Genomic DNA, 12,761 nt, shown 5'->3' on the forward strand with positions numbered 1-12,761 from the left:
TAAACTGAACTCTAACCTCTATGCACGGTACTTTGTAAACTGAACTCTAACCTTTAATCATATCCTGATGTAACTATCACTATTACCTGCTGTATTATTGAATTGTGGTTTGTCAAACTTGTACTTTATTTGAACAAAAGTTATTGTATTTCTTGCTCTTATTGTATTACTTGTATTGTAACGCTTGAAATGTTTTTGCTTACGATTGTAAGTCGCCCTGGATAAGGGCGTATGCTAAGAAATAAATAATAATAAATAACCTCTATATACGGTACTTTGTAAACTGAACTCTAACCTCTATGCCCGGTACTTTGTAAACTGAACTCTAACCTCTATGTACGGTACTTTGTAAACTGAACTCTAACCTCTATGCCCGGTACTTTGTAAACTGAACTCTAACCTCTATATACGGTACTTTGTAAACTGAACTCTAACCTCTATGCCCGGTACTTTGTAAACTGAACTCTAACCTCTATGCCCGGTACTTTGTAAACTGAACTCTAACCTCTATGTACGGTACTTTGTAAACTGAACTCTAACCTCTATGTACGGTACTTTGTAAACTGAACTCTAACCTCTATGCACGGTACTTTGTAAACTGAGGTTTACAAAGTCCCGTACATAGACCTGAACTGGGCAGCATTGTGTTGTAGTGGTTAGGGCTCTGGACTGTGGACCAGAGGGTTGTGGGTTCAATCCCAGGTGGGGGACACTGCTGCTGTACCCTTGAGCAAGGTACTTTACCTAGATTGCTCCAGTAAAAATTCAACTGTATAAATGGGCAATTGTATATAAAAATTATATAATTGTATGTAAAAAATAATGTGATATCTTGTAACAATTGTAAGTTGCCCTGGATAAGGGCGTCCGCTAAGAAATAAATAATAATAATAATAACCTCTATGTACGGCACTTTGTAAACTGAACTCTAACCTCTATGTACGGTACTTTGTAGTTACATTTGGAAAGGGTTCAATATCACCAATCGGCTTTACTCGTTATTACAATTATACAATGCGGCACCATATGTGAAATGTATTGTTTTCAAAATATAAAACACATATTGATTTAATAGCATGTATAGTGATCCATATGGCACAATATAAAACCTATGTACCTAGTAAAATAAATAAATACAAAAATAAATCCATCTTTTGGTCTCTTACCCTTCCCATTTCAAACTCCCTGCAGGCCATTACAATAACCTGGAATTAAACAAGGTCATTGTGTCATTTCAAGTCACAACATTTCTTTATAAAGGTGTTTATACTAAAATACAGTTTGTACTTATTATTAAAAAAAACTAGTAACTAAGAACATAAGAAGTATTATGGAATCTGAAGAGATTGTCTCATTCCTATCAAGTACACTGAGGAGATTGAATTTATTAGGACAGAATGCAGTAGTTTTCTGTGTCATTGTAACAGGGGAGATCTGGACTGACTGTCTGGCACATCCGTATTACTGCAGGTAGAGGGCAGCAGTCTCGTGGGATCCGCCTGTTGGTCATGGCGATGACACGGAGAGGTGGGGAAGAGGGTGTGTGTGCTTTCCCTCTCTCTGAGTGGCTGAGGGGCGGGCCTTGGGAGACTGCTCGGCCCATAAGATCTGGTTTGGTTGGGCGCTCGGGTGGCCGTGTTTGGGGAATACCCAGTGACACTGACGAAAGACGTCAGTTTTAAAATAAAACGAGGCAAAACTGGCTGAGAAAAACAGCCGACCTTAAAATAATTTGTCGAGAAAAGAAATAACAGAAATCACCACGTACCCGAGGGGACGTGCTTAGTTGTACGGGGAACTCCGGCCATCCCAGTGTATAGAGGGTAATTGAGCGTAGGACGGAGGCCCGTTCTGACTGGCTTAGCGGCAGTGGGGGCACTGCGTAAGCAGAACTTTTTGTTTGTAGTTTTATTACTGTGTTTTATTTTCCCTTTTTCTTTCGCCTTTGGTTTTCATTATTATTTGCGAGCACTTGTTGTGCCTATACCTGTATTGGTAAACGCCGTGATTCTGGTTACTGTTGTCAGTATCCAGAACACGGACAACAGCGCCATCTACTGCGTCAAATAAATCAGTATGCCTGAGCGGCGTTACAAATAAAGTACTGTCTCCTTGTGTCAGTGAATTGCCCACCACCCTTCCACAGTCATCAATTCAAATTTTACCTAAAGAAGAGGCCCTTCGAGGTGTTGAGTGCTACTCTGTGTGTATTTACAGTGTAATAAACAGCATGACTTTCTGAAATATCCACACAGTGATTCTAGGTGTTTAAAGGTGTAATAAACAGCATGACTTTCTGAAATATCCAAACAGTGATTATAGGTGTGTAACAGTGTAATAAACAACATGACTCTGAAATATCCACACAGTGATTCTAGGTGTTTACAGTGTAATACACAGCAAAGATGCTTCCATTCTGTTGATTACTCACTTGCACATTGTATTCCCAGATCATCCTCCAGAAATCTAAGACAGTGTTCGGCAGGGGCCCCTGAGTGGCAATGTATGCCTTTTGCCCGTATGCTCCCTAAAAAGAAATGGAAACGGCACTGATACCCGTATAGAAACCGATATATGTTTAATGTAACTAATTATGTTACATGACATACAGTATATTGTATATTATATCATATACAGTAATCCGTCACGTATCCGACTGCGGTGGGACCAGAGTAAGTGCGGATATGTAAAAAGTAATATAAATGAATCCTGTTTGAAATCCCATTATACACAGCTGTAACAATTACTATATTCACACAATTATTGTTTTGAGATTCAGCTTTTATTAGGGAGCTCCCCTAAATCCTTTGTTTAGAAAGATACAGGGTATTAGACGGAGGTTGAAGTTGATACGCCCCGCAGGATTTATTTACATATCAACACACTGAACAGCTCACGTAACACTACCAGCAATGGCAGCGCATGGAGCACATACAACACAGGGTACGAAAATCTATAGGATCTACAATCTCTGATCTAATCTTCTCTGTTCAATAATAAACTAACATAGCTGAAGAGATTGATCATGGCGGATAAACGGTTAGGGCGGCTATGTGATGGGCGGATATGCGACGGATTACTGTATTTCATATAGTATATTAAGTATATATGTTGTCTTCTATAAGTCACATATGGCTGGAATAACTGCTCATACCATAACAGGTCCAAGTGGTTTAGCTAAGCTGTACTACAATGACTGTTTAGCTGACGTTCAACCACACAGCAATCAGAGATCATGCATTCACCATAACATGGTCGCTGCAGTTGTAATGCTATTACAGTGAACTGATTATTGGCTGAAGATATAACATATAACCTACCTTGATAAAATTGGCATTGATGAAGTCAGAATCTGTGTCCGATGTTATCAACGACAGCTTCACTCTGCTGTGATCAACTAAAACAAACAAACCAGGAAACAATGACCCACCTTCCTGACTTGTATCTATCATTGATTCGTTCTGAATACTTTAAACCCGCCCCAACTACTGAGTGACAGCACATTCCTACACTTCTATTGGAGACTCCGCTTGCGAGATTTAAAACAAGATTACAATCAGGATGGAGGCTTGTTAGCAGGATTTAAAGCTGTATTACAGTTAAGACAAGGAGGATTTAAAACAGAATTGTGGCGAAATGTACAAAAATGCCTACACACAAAACCCCCAGAAGAATGTGCCCTTGACCAGAGGGATTTCATTGTGAAAGCAGTTACTATACATACTTTGACATAAAAAAATGCACTATTTTCATACAGTATATCAAAAACGAAAGCCCCGAAAAAAATTATTTACATAAAACTCAATAATAGCTAAAAATAAGCACCGAAAAATACAATTAATAAAACCTGAAAAACAGAAGCCCTATTTATAAGTACTTGCAATTGACACATTTTAATTACATATGTAATTACATATTGAATTTGGATAATTCTTCAGTATAATAATGCATTATAAACAGCTAATAATAAATCTATAAATGTGCTATAACGAAGGTAATAAAGAATATTCTATTTTCATTATAAGTACATATAGCCCCTCATCAGAAAATGTGATGTTTAGCATGAAAGGGACTAAGACTCAAGTAACTGTGTTTCGTATATACTCACATGGCACTATATCTTTGTATCTGTTTTTCTTGCCATTTTCCTGTTTCTCTGCTTCTTTTGAGGGGTTTTCAGTTTTGTATTTGGTCGACTGTCTTTTTAGTCTCTGCAGAAACAAGCATGGTACCATTATTGACTCCATTCCCCACAGCTGTAGTTGTGTATTAGCTTCATTACAAGTTTGTTGGCATAGTTGTACAATTTGCCAAAGGAATGACAATAGTGTGGCCAAGGAAATGACAAGGGTTTGGAAACCTTTCCATATTGCAAACCAGTATGGTATTGTATGAATATGTTATAAACAATAACAGTCCTATATATATATATATATATATATATATATATATATATATATATATATAGTGTTATAGAACATGCAACTAAGACATGATAAGAAACATTCAAATTAAATAGTGAAATAAAAAACCTTTTATAACACATCTATCATCATGTATATATATATTAATGGAGTGTGTATTAATAGAGATCCATTCTAAGTCTATAGACATGTTATTATTATTGTTATATGCACTGCTACTAGTTGTTATTATTATTGTTATGTGCACTGCCACTCTCACACCTCTTCCTCTCCCACACCTCCTCCTCTCTCTCACCTCCTCCTCTCTCACACCTCCTCCTCTCCCACACCTCCTCCTCTCTCACACCTCCTCCTCTCCCACACCTCCACTCTCACACCACCTCCTCTCCCACACCACCTTCTCTCTGACACCTCCACTCTCACACCTCCTCCTCTCCCACACCACCTTCTCTCTGACACCTCCTCTCTCACTCCTCCTCCTACTCTCCCACACCTCCTCCTCTCCCACACCTCATCCTCTCCCACACCACCTTCTCTCTGACACCTCCTCTCTCACTCCTCCTCCTACTCTCCCACACCTCCTCCTCTCCCACACCTCCTCCTCTCCCACACCACCTTCTCTCTGACACCTCCTCTCTCACTCCTCCTCCTACTCTCCCACACCTCCTCCTCTCCCACACCTCCTCCTACTCTCCCACACCTCCTCCTCTCCCACACCTCCTCCTCTTTCACACCTCCTCCTCTCCCACACCTCCTCCTCTCCCACACCTCCTTCTCTCTGACACCTCCTCCTCTCCCACACCTCCTCCTACTCTCCCACACCTCCTCCTCTTTCACACCTCCTCCTCTCCCACACCTCATTCTCTCTGACACCTCCTCCTACTCTCCCACACCTCCTCCTCTTTCACACCTCCTCCTCTCCCACACCTCCTCCTCTCCCACACCTCCTTCTCTCTGACACCTCCTCTCTCACTCCTCCTCCTCCTCTCCCACACCTCCTCCTCTCTGACACCTCCTCCTCTCCCACACCTCCTTCTCTCTGACACCTCCTCTCTCACTCCTCCTCCTCCTCTCCCACACCTCCTCCTCTCTGACACCTCCTCCTCTCCCACACCTCCTTCTCTCTGACACCTCCTCTCTCACTCCTCCTCCTCCTCTCCCACACCTTCTCCTCTCTGACACCTCCTCCTCTCCCACACCTCCTTCTCTCTGACACCTCCTCTCTCACTCCTCCTCCTCCTCTCCCACACCTCCTCCTCTCCCACACCTCCTTCTCTCTGACACCTCCTCCTCTCTGACACCTCCTCCTACTCTCCCACACCTCCTCCTCTTTCACACCTCCTCCTCTCCCACACCTCCTTCTCTCTGACACCTCCTCCTCTTTCACACCTCCTCCTCTCCCACACCTCCTCCTCTCCCACACCACCTTCTCTCTGACACCTCCTCTCTCACTCCTCCTCCTCCTCTCTCACTCCTCCTCCTACTCTCCCACACCTCCTCCTCTCCCACACCTCCTCCTCTCTGACACCTCCTCCACTCCCACACATCCTTCTCTCTGACACCTCCTCCTCTCTGACACCTCCTCCTCTTTCACACCTCATCCTCTCCCACACCTCCTCCTCTCCCACACCAACTTCTCTCTGACACCTCCTCTCTCACTCCTCCTCCTTCTCTCTGACACCTCCTCCTCTTTCACACCTCCTCCTCTCCCACACCTCATCCTCTCCCACACCACCTTCTCTCTGACACCTCCTCTCTCACTCCTCCTCCTACTCTCCCACACCTCCTCCTCTCCCACACCTCCTCCTCTCCCACACCACCTTCTCTCTGACACCTCCTCTCTCACTCCTCCTCCTACTCTCCCACACCTCCTCCTCTCCCACACCTCCTCCTACTCTCCCACACCTCCTCCTCTCCCACACCACCTTCTCTCTGACACCTCCTCTCTCACTCCTCCTCCTACTCTCCCACACCTCCTCCTCTTTCACACCTCCTCCTCTCCCACACCTCCTCCTCTCCCACACCTCCTTCTCTCTGACACCTCCTCCTCTCTGACACCTCCTCCTACTCTCCCACACCTCCTCCTCTTTCACACCTCCTCCTCTCCCACACCTCATTCTCTCTGACACCTCCTCCTCTCTGACACCTCCTCCTACTCTCCCACACCTCCTCCTCTTTCACACCTCCTCCCCTCCCACACCTCCTCCTCTCCCACACCTCCTTCTCTCTGACACCTCCTCTCTCACTCCTCCTCCTCCTCTCCCACACCTCCTCCTCTCTGACACCTCCTCCTCTCCCACACTTCCTTCTCTCTGACACCTCCTCTCTCACTCCTCCTCCTCCTCTCCCACACCTCCTCCTCTCTGACACCTCCTCCTCTCCCACACCTCCTCCTCTCTGACACCTCCTCCTCTTTCACACCTCCTCTTCTCCACCTCCTCCTCTCCCACACCACCTTCTCTCTGACACCTCCTCTCTCACTCCTCCTCCTCCTCTCCCACACCTCCTCCTCTCTGACACCTCCTCTCTCACTCCTCCTCCTCCTCTCCCACACCTCCTTCTCTCTGACACCTCCTCTCTCACTCCTCCTCCTCCTCTCCCACACCTCCTCCTCTCCCACACCTCCTTCTCTCTGACACCTCCTCCTCTCTGACACCTCCTCCTACTCTCCCACACCTCCCCCTCTTTCACACCTCCTCCTCTCCCACACCTCCTTCTCTCTGACACCTCCTCCTCTCCCACACCTCCTTCTCTCTGACACCTCCTCTCTCACTCCTCCTCCTCCTCTCCCACACCTCCTCCTCTCTGACACCTCCTCCTCTCCCACACCTCCTTCTCTCTGACACCTCCTCTCTCACCCCTCCTCCTCCTCTCCCACACCTCCTCCTCTCCCACACCTCCTTCTCTCTGACACCTCCTCCTCTCTGACACCTCCTCCTCTCTGACACCTCCTCCTCTCCCACACCTCCTCCTCTTTCACACCTCCTCCTCTCCCACACCTCCTTCTCTCTGACACCTCCTCCTCTTTCACACCTCCTCCTCTCCCACACCTCCTCCTCTCCCACACCACCTTCTCTCTGACACCTCCTCTCTCACTCCTCCTCCTCCTCTCTCACTCCTCCTCCTACTCCCCCACACCTCCTCCTCTCCCACACCTCCTCCTCTCTGACACCTCCTCCTCTCCCACACCTCCTTCTCTCTGACACCTCCTCCTCTCTGACACCTCCTCCTCTTTCACACCTCCTCCTCTCCCACACCTCCTCCTCTCCCACACCAACTTCTCTCTGACACCTCCTCTCTCACTCCTCCTCCTCCTCTCTCACTCCTCCTCCTACTCTCCCACACCTCCTCCTCTCCCACACCTCCTCCTCTCCCACACCACCTTCTCTCTGACACCTCCTCTCTCACTCCTCCTCCTCTCCCACACCACCTTCTCTCTGACACCTCCTCTCTCACTCCTCCTCCTCTCTGACACCTCCTCCTCTCCCACACCTCCTTCTCTCTGACACCTCCTCCTCTCTGACACCTCCTCCTCTCCCACACCTCCTTCTCTCTGACACCTCCTCCTCTTTCACACCTCCTCCTCTCCCACACCACCTTCTCTCTGACACCTCCTCTCTCACTCCTCCTCCTCCTCTCTCACTCCTCCTCCTACTCTCCCACACCTCCTCCTCTCCCACACCACCTTCTCTCTGACACCTCCTCTCTCACTCCTCCTCCTCTCTGACACCTCCTCCTCTCCCACACCTCCTCCTCTCTGACACCTCCTCCTCTTTCACACCTCCTCCTCTCCCACACCTCCTCCTCTCCCACACCACATTCTCTCTGACACCTCCTCTCTCACTCCTCCTCCTCCTCTCTCACTCCTCCTCCTACTCTCCCACACCTCCTCCTCTCCCACACCTCCTCCTCTCCCACACCACCTTCTCTCTGACACCTCCTCTCTCACTCCTCCTCCTCTCTGACACCTCCTCCTCTCCCACACCACCTCCTCCCCCACGTGTTTCTAAAGCATTGTAATTGATGTTAACACAAATAAATAACACTGTGCTGACCAACAAGGACAGTACAATGCCTTTTCTTTCCTTCTCAAACTCAAGCTCTCAAAGTGAAGTCATTGTCAAAGCAGCCTTTCTGACTGTGAAAGTAAAGCAGTGGTGGCAGTTTCTTCTGACACTGTTTCCATGTGAAACTAAGCATGCACACTACTTGTACACTACCCTGTACCTCTCCTCATCCTGACTGGGAGCCGTGCTTAGCTGGGGAAGAGCCCAATGAAGCAGAGGTGCTGAGCAGGAAGTCTTCTGAAGCATTAGTATAGTGACTGAAAGGTGTGAATTAGTATATTTTACCTTATAGCAGAATGATGTATGATTAACAGCTGACTCACATCCCTATAGACAACACCTAGTAGGGACAATAATTCATCTTTGCAATCAATGGAAAAAGAAAAAAAGTGACATGTTCACTGTGGATCATATTCAATGCAATATAAGAGTTCTAACAGAGCTATCCCAGGAGACTGAACGTTGTGTTTTACATTGTTCTGTATGTGAGTTAAAATGTTTGATCTCATCATTAAAAAAAAAATCTTACCTTTATTATTACATGGTTTTTTTATTCAGCAGTAGGTTTTCAGTATTATTAGATCTGTGTTTTTATTCAGCAGGTTTTCAGTATTATTAGATCTGTGTTTTTATTCAGCAGGTTTTCAGTATTATTAGATCTGTGTTTTTATTCAGCAGTAGGTTTTCAGTATTATTAGATCTGTGTTTTTATTCAGCAGTAGGTTTTCAGTATTATTAGATCTGTGTTTTTATTCAGTAGGTTTTCAGTATTATTAGATCTGTGTTTTTATCCAGCAGCAGGTTTTCATTATTATTAGATCTGTGCTTTTATTCAGTAGGTTTTCAGTATTATTAGATCTGTGTTTTTATTCAGCAGTAGGTTTTCAGTACAAAGGGGTTTTAAACAGACGCTGTCAGGTACAATGACAGCTGGGTTTTTGGACACACTATGCTTTTGTACCTTTTCACATGGGAAAAGAAGTGCAATCTCATTGTAACTGTGCTGCATTTAGACTGTACTTTTAAACACAGATCTGTCAGTAGGCAATGAGTTTGCAATTGATTTTAAGGCACTGAATTGAAAGTTACACAGAGCTGCCCTCTGTCCAAAGGATTGTGAATTCTCTATCATCCTGTGGATGCTGATTGGTGGGGGACACTGCTGCTGTACCCTTGAGCAAGGTACTTTACCTAGATTGCTCCAGTAAAAACCCAACTGTATAAATGGGTAATTGTATGTAAAAAATAATGTATTTGTATGTAAAAATAATGTGATATCTTGAAACAATTGTAATAAATCGTTCTAATAAATTGGCCAGTGGGTGGATCTCTATTTCGTCTCACATATTTACTGCATCTTTGTAAAGGTAAAGTGTCTGCTTCCCCACAACAGGGAATACGGCAGGGTTGTGTTCTTTTTTTGGACACAGTGATCGCACATTAGATCACATTATAACTTTGTAACCAGCCACTTGTCAGATACATTATTGGACTGGAGTACAGCCAGCGACTCAGCAACGGCATTAAAATTAATACGATTTTTTTTATCTCGTGGAAATTAATTCATAATAGGGGATCTGGTTCATTTAGATCATTTACATAACTGGTCTTTGCTCCAGTTTGATTATCTAATTATAACCTTGGGACTTGAAAACATACTGTTATTAGTCTGAAAAATGAATTCTGTAAAAACCTCAGCATACCAAAAAGTATGGTGTTATTAACACTAAATTGAAATACCATCAACTATAACAATACAATATTTTGCTGTACTGTGAAAACACTATAGCTCCCTTCCCCTAATTTCAAACACAAAGGTATATTGAAGTAGCTTTTATTTTTTCATAGTTGAATACATCACGTTCTTTAGAACAATCAAAGAGACATTTAAGCCTATGATCTGGTGCTTGAGTCTCTCAGAGCTCAGTGTATATCAGTGCTGTTGGAAAGTTCTTCTGACAGATATCAATTGGAACTGAACCTCGGCCATGTTGTTCTGAACTGAGCAGCAGAACTGAAAGAGTCGCATTGTAACTCAGAAACACAGAATATACTCACTGTGAACTCATTAGCAAAGACCTCGCTAGAGTCGGCCTCTTTGCTTCGCACCACTTCCAGGAATCTGCTCAGAACCTCTTTTTGGTCCATGTTAGAAGACCTATATCCGCTAGCAGTGCCTTCGAGCCAATGCTGGACATGTCATGAGTAAAAGACCCCTCTGAAGCACAGCTCTGACATGGTGTCTGTAAAAGCTTGTGGTTTTTAGCTTCTTGCGAGCCTAAGAGGAAACATTGCTAACAGGTTCTGTGGTCAGATTAAAAATATCAACGAGAACAGGGTCCTAGAGCCTTCCCTTTTCAAGACCGAAGTTTGAGCTGTGCTCACACTGACTGCAAGCACACTTCCTGCAGCTTCAATAAAGACGACAGCAAGGGGAGTGTCTCAGTGCTGCTTGTCTCAGTGATGCCCCAAACTAGGTACACTTAATTTTCTATAAACACTAAAACCTTTCTACTGTGCTTACCCTCATTGCTGCAAGCTCCCTGCAGTGGCATTGCATGCAGCAGCTACTCTTAGGGGAGTGGAAAAAAACAGTGTGCAATGAGCTTGCCTTGCTAGACAAACTGGTTTCTGTGGCAGTTTACCAATGTGATCAGTGTACCAGTGTGATCACCCCTAAGCTGCTCCAGGAGAGGTACAGGATCTAGCAACTGACAGGAAAGCTGGTGATGCCTCATTCCCACCCCAGTCTCTAACCAGTGTTGCTAAACACATGCATGTGTGGAATGGTCTAGAGCATTACACTTTATTTTAATACAGAAACATTTTAATTCTATTTGCTGTCAATTTCCTTCACCAGTGAAGCACCCTGAATTGTGATTTTTAGCTCAAAGGCTGTCGAATATCACACACAGAGGCGATTGCACACTTCCTTTTTGCCAAATAAGTTCTCCGTGCACTTCCTTCCTTTCTATTTCTATCCCTATCGCCGTGCTCTGGCTTGGCCAATGTCCTTTGAGCTAGCCTTTGTACCTTGGGGAAGAAAGAAAGGTTCCTGAACCTGAAGATGAATTAAAAGTGGCATGATGGTGGTGCCGCCTGTAACTGCAGTGATTCAAAGACCACTGTTTAATGTTATAAGCATGTGGGTGAAGGTTCACGTTGGAGTTGAGATTAGGATTAGGGTAACGTTAAGGTTAGGTTCCTCCTTGACTATTTCATGACAAGTGTTTTGAACATTGTTTCCAATCACTACTGTGTTTTGGTTGTCATGCACAGGTACTAATTACACTGCCTCAATGCTGCTTAAAACTTAAAACAAAAGCATTGAAAACCAATTCTCTGAGCAAATATCAGACTGTTCTTGCAAGAGCTGCAAATAGGATTTTGTCTTACAATGAGCACCAAAAATTCTGACTAAAAGACCACGGGCAGCAAGTGATTTTCAAACGAAATGTTTTAATTAAATCAATGCGTTATGCTTTGAAGTTGAGTTGATGGGGTCGTTAATGAATGCATTGCTTGTTTAAAAGCTTAATTGTCGCAGGTCACCTACATCACTTCCTGTCTCAACGACTAAATAAGGGGCACTCGTTAATCAAAATGCATGTTAACGAGATGAAGAAAAATGAATGGAAGCATCATTCGCTGTTAGGAAAATACTAGCGTACAGCAAGACGACTCTCTCACCTGCGAGCAGCAGCCAAATGGAAATTAAATTTAAAAACATTATGGGAATATCTATTCTGTAAATGTAATTTAAAATTGTGCATTTTTTCTTGCAGAATGTACATTTATGTAGATAACTTCACATATACAATGCTGATTTACATTTTCTGGCGTGTGGGTAAAATTCGGACGACACTGATTTTTTCAGATTTTTTTTTGGATGCGGCGGGGGTAATTGGAATTTATTTTTGCTTTTGTATGTATTTTAGTATGTACAATTGTAGGCTATAAATAAATAAGTTTGAAGTGTCATTTGTGTTTGTAGTTTGTAATGAATGACCCGATGGCCGGATAGTCACATTGTATGTGTGCATCATGTCACCTTAAGTTCTAGACAAAATTGTAGATATTTATTACTGCCATAGCTTTATCTTTTCACCTATTATTAATTCACTCCATTGCCACTGTACTTTATGCATCCCTTCCTGTGATGTCATCGGGCAGTGTGTTTCGAGCTTAAGGTTACAAATTGTTAAAACAAGTGAATAAATCTCATTCATAACCACAAGTATATAAAAGTCTAAAATATTTTCATAACTAC

At 44.0% G+C, this 12,761-nt stretch overlaps 1 protein-coding gene across 4 annotated transcripts in view; it reads right to left on the reverse strand.

Annotated features, from left to right (window-relative positions):
* LOC117426362 (tyrosine-protein phosphatase non-receptor type 22-like) overlaps positions 1–10,840 on the reverse strand; it is a 50,759-nt gene extending 39,919 nt beyond the window's left edge. For all 4 annotated transcript variants that reach the window (XR_009309297.1, XM_059004168.1, XM_059004169.1 and 1 more), the window contains exons 1-5: positions 10,550–10,840; positions 4,109–4,211; positions 3,321–3,397; positions 2,432–2,527; positions 1,167–1,205 (exon numbers count right to left, since the gene is read on the reverse strand). Coding sequence is in view for 3 of the 4 variants with exons in the window: in XM_059004168.1 (XP_058860151.1) it covers positions 1,167–1,205; positions 2,432–2,527; positions 3,321–3,397; positions 4,109–4,211; positions 10,550–10,639 (405 nt within the window). In the remaining variant the exon portion in view is untranslated. The remainder of the gene's footprint in view (positions 1–1,166; positions 1,206–2,431; positions 2,528–3,320; positions 3,398–4,108; positions 4,212–10,549) is intronic.
* Between the last annotated feature and the right edge of the window lie 1,921 nt (positions 10,841–12,761).

Source organism: Acipenser ruthenus, chromosome 29 (genome assembly GCF_902713425.1).
Source record: "Acipenser ruthenus chromosome 29, fAciRut3.2 maternal haplotype, whole genome shotgun sequence".
Classification (NCBI taxonomy): domain Eukaryota; kingdom Metazoa; phylum Chordata; class Actinopteri; order Acipenseriformes; family Acipenseridae; genus Acipenser; species Acipenser ruthenus.